Consider the following 3,464-nt stretch of genomic DNA (forward strand, 5'->3'; position numbering starts at 1 on the left):
ATTTATCTAAAGCTCAGCCTAGAGCTCTGGGTGAGAAATAAAGTGAATGAAGTTGGTTAAAACAACAACCAAAAAAGACAAACAACAGAAAGAGGAGGGAACTGGCCAGAGATAGAGGCGAGAGGTCCATCCAAAACCCCCCACCTGAGCGCTTCATGACCAGAATCTGCAGTCTTTGGTCCAGCCTGTTGCCAGGGGCCAAAGGTGTAGGTCCCTGCCCAGCCAGCAGGAGCAAGCCCCAGCCTCTGCCTTTCTGAGCCCCCGCGGCCAGTGGCAGCTGCCCTCCCTGAGCACCTCCCACCAGGTGAAGAGCTGGGGAAACAGACTCATCCAAGTCTCAATTCCGGCACAAGGAAAAGAATCCCAGAACAAACCGACTTGACTTTTCAACATTTTATTCTTGTATTTGTACAGCTATATTTTACAACTCAGTAATGCAGTTTAGACACAGCCAAACCCTGTCTCCGGAGTAGTTATAACACAAGCATGACGCAGAATGGGATGAGACAAACATTCCCAAAGAGAGCTTAGTTAGTGATAACTCCAAGTCCCTGTGTCTGCCTACACTTCCAAAAGGGATGGTGCGGTCGTTCCCCGCTGAAAACTTCCATGAAAAAAAGGCACCGTAGGACACGTTGTACAGGTATATACAAACCGAAAACTAGAACAAAACTACACATTTTTCCTTCCGCAGCTTTTTTTGTTCTTTTTTTTTTTAATACACACTTTGTAAATTGTAAACCTTCACTTGCAAAAAAATACAAATACACTGAGGCATTTTAGACAAAATATTTTCTTACTTATATAGATGCAATACTTAAAATATTCTCTTAAGTGCTCTTTCTCATAAAGATTCTCAGATCCGTGTCTGCCTGCAGATACAAAATCGAGCCTTTAACGCAGTTTTATATTTTTAATATATCTTTTTTAGGTTTATATATATTTATTTTATATATATATATATATTTATATATTTACAACTCTGCCATATATTCCTTCACCTTTGGTTAAAAAAATTAAAGCCCTCTCTTTGATAACATACCGAAGTCTCTTCTTTTAAAAGAATGCACATTTACATACAAAAGAAACATCTGATCCCACAAAACATATACATTCCTCATTTTGCAGACTGAGTCAAGTCAGAACTTTTGCATACTCCCCCAGCTTCGATATATAAAATGATTTTGCTTTTTGCTGACATGGTTCGCCTTACACATAGGAGAAGAAGCAGTATTATTTTCTTAATGTTTTACGGCAGTGAGGGAGGGGAGCGGCCTTGGCTCCTCCTCCCCCTGCCCCTCCCCCACCCCCCTCCCCCAGCTATGATTTGCACTAGTGGATGAAAGAGGCACTACATCATGGGATGAACATGGTAAAGTGTTACAGTATCCTTTGGGTAGATTCTGAGAAGGGGCTCGAATGGAAAGCATCAACACTCCATGCTTCAGCAGGCTTTGGGGAGCTCCGGGGGCAGGTCAGTGGCGGACACACGGTATTGCACCTTGGTGTTGGTAATGGCACCGTGCTTCTGGCGCAAGTGAAGACGCAGCTGGCTTTTGTGACGGAAATGCAGGTTGCATTTCTCACACTGGAAGAGAACCAGAGGCAAACTGTTAGTCATCAACTCAAGAAACACGTCATTACTCAAGGACCTTGAGAAGGAGATTCTCCCTTCAAGGGATGGGGCAGCTCTTCCCTCTGGAAGGCCAGTTTGAGAACCCACATGAATTCTGGCTTCTGCTAAGGGACAAGTAAGTTGTGTACAAATGTCCCTTCCTTGCTTTCCAAAGTGTTGGTCATGCTTTTACCCCGCTTGAGATGCATTTCCCTGCTTCAGCTCCACAAGTTCAAGTCTAAACCAAAAATGCAGTTCCGATGCAGACTCCCCAAATTTTTTAAGGCTTTCCTGAATCCCTCAAGGATGAAAACAATCTCTCTTTCCTTTGACTTCTGTAAGATTTCGAGCCTTGCCATGTAATGCCAGATAGCCTTGCCATCCCATGCATTAGCATCCTTCTCAGGTAGGGAATCCTTTGATGGTGGTGAGCACTTCTTACTAAACTTTATAATCTTCCCAGTTCCTAATAGAATATACCTCAGACAATTATGCAATAAATCTGAACATATCTGGATAAATGGATTAGAACAGTCTGAATTCATAAAAATTCTAGAATCTAGGATATGCTTTAAAAATGCAGTTATATTCCTTAAAGTTAGTGTGTACACCTCAGATCAGCTAACAAGGCATTAGCAAGTAGAGCTGTTTCTTGCTTTGATTCAATGAATGGATGATAATGGTTTTAGTGGGAAAGTTCTTTAAAAGTAACATGGGGGCTTCCCTGGTGGCGCAGTGGTTGAGAGTCCGCCTGCCGATGCAGGGGACACGGGTTCGTGCCCCGGTCTGGGAGGATCCCACATGCCGCGGAGCGGCTGGGCCAGTGAGCCATGGCCGCTGAGCCTGCGCGTCTGGAGCCTGTGCTCCGCAACGGGAGAGGCCACAACAGTGAGAGGCCCGCATACCGCAAAAAAAAAAAGTAACATGGATGACTAAATGTAATGGGGTAGCCTGATGCAATCCTGGAACAGAAAAACATTTCAGGTAAAAACTAAGAAAACCCAAATAAAGTATGGACTTTAGTTAATCATAACATACCAGAATGGGTTCATTAGTTGTGATGACTGTACCCTAGTAGTAAGACGTTAGCAACAGGGGAAAACTGGGTACATAGGGGAACTCTCCATACCATCTTTGCAACTTTTCTATAGCTCTAAAACTATCCCCTAATAAAAGTGTAATAAAATATGTTCATATAGAGAATATGTTTTAAAATAAAAATGGAAATAAATTTAGAAAAATTAAAAAATTAAATGGGCAGGCAGTGAGTAGAAAGAACCCCGGTCTTGGGAGACAAGGGCCCCTCATATCTATGGCACCCACTGCTGTGCGTCCTGAGTGCGGCATTTCTCTCTGAGCCTTGGCTTTTCCTTCTGTAAGGGACTGAGTCAATACACTCTGAAGGTCACTCTTAATTCTGACATTCCTGTGCATCTAAACATCCAGAAAATAACTGAAACAGCAAATATGTACTGGACTCTCACTATGGGCCAAGCACTGTTCTGAACACTTCAGGGAATCCATTAATTTAATATGACTCCATGAGGTAGGTGTTATTATCAGGCTAATTTTACAGATGAGGAAATCAAGGTACAGAGAGGATAATTAATTTGCCCAAGAACAAAAGCAAGTGAGAAGATATTCGCTCAAGGATTGATAAACAACTGAATGAAAATAACCACCTTTTCAGGTTAACATTTGCGATACAGGTTAACGATTCATTCATCCGTCCTTGTGCCCATCATGACCTACAGCGATGCCATAAACTCAGCAAAGCCAGCCTCATCCACACCTGTATACCATGGGACTCTTTTTTTTTCAAATTAAATGGAAACTGGAAAGGGAAAGA

General features: G+C 42.6%; 1 protein-coding gene across 5 annotated transcripts in view; it reads right to left on the bottom strand.

The window, feature by feature from the left end:
* Positions 1-373: 373 nt before the first annotated feature.
* The window catches only part of BCL6 (BCL6 transcription repressor), a 25,019-nt gene continuing 21,928 nt past the window's right edge, over positions 374-3,464 (bottom strand). For 3 of the 5 annotated variants that reach the window (XM_007448428.1, XM_007448430.1, XM_007448431.1), the window contains one exon: positions 379-1,588. In XM_007448428.1, the coding sequence (XP_007448490.1) occupies positions 1,445-1,588 (144 nt within the window). In that variant the 3' untranslated portion in view covers positions 379-1,444. Of the gene's footprint in view, positions 1,589-3,464 lie in introns of all 5 variants that reach the window. The other 2 variants (XM_007448429.1, XM_007448427.1) reach the window with 2 other exon arrangements.

The sequence above is a fragment of the Lipotes vexillifer genome, unplaced genomic scaffold, assembly GCF_000442215.2.
Source record: "Lipotes vexillifer unplaced genomic scaffold, Lipotes_vexillifer_v1.1 scaffold388, whole genome shotgun sequence".
Classification (NCBI taxonomy): Eukaryota; Metazoa; Chordata; class Mammalia; order Artiodactyla; family Lipotidae; genus Lipotes; species Lipotes vexillifer.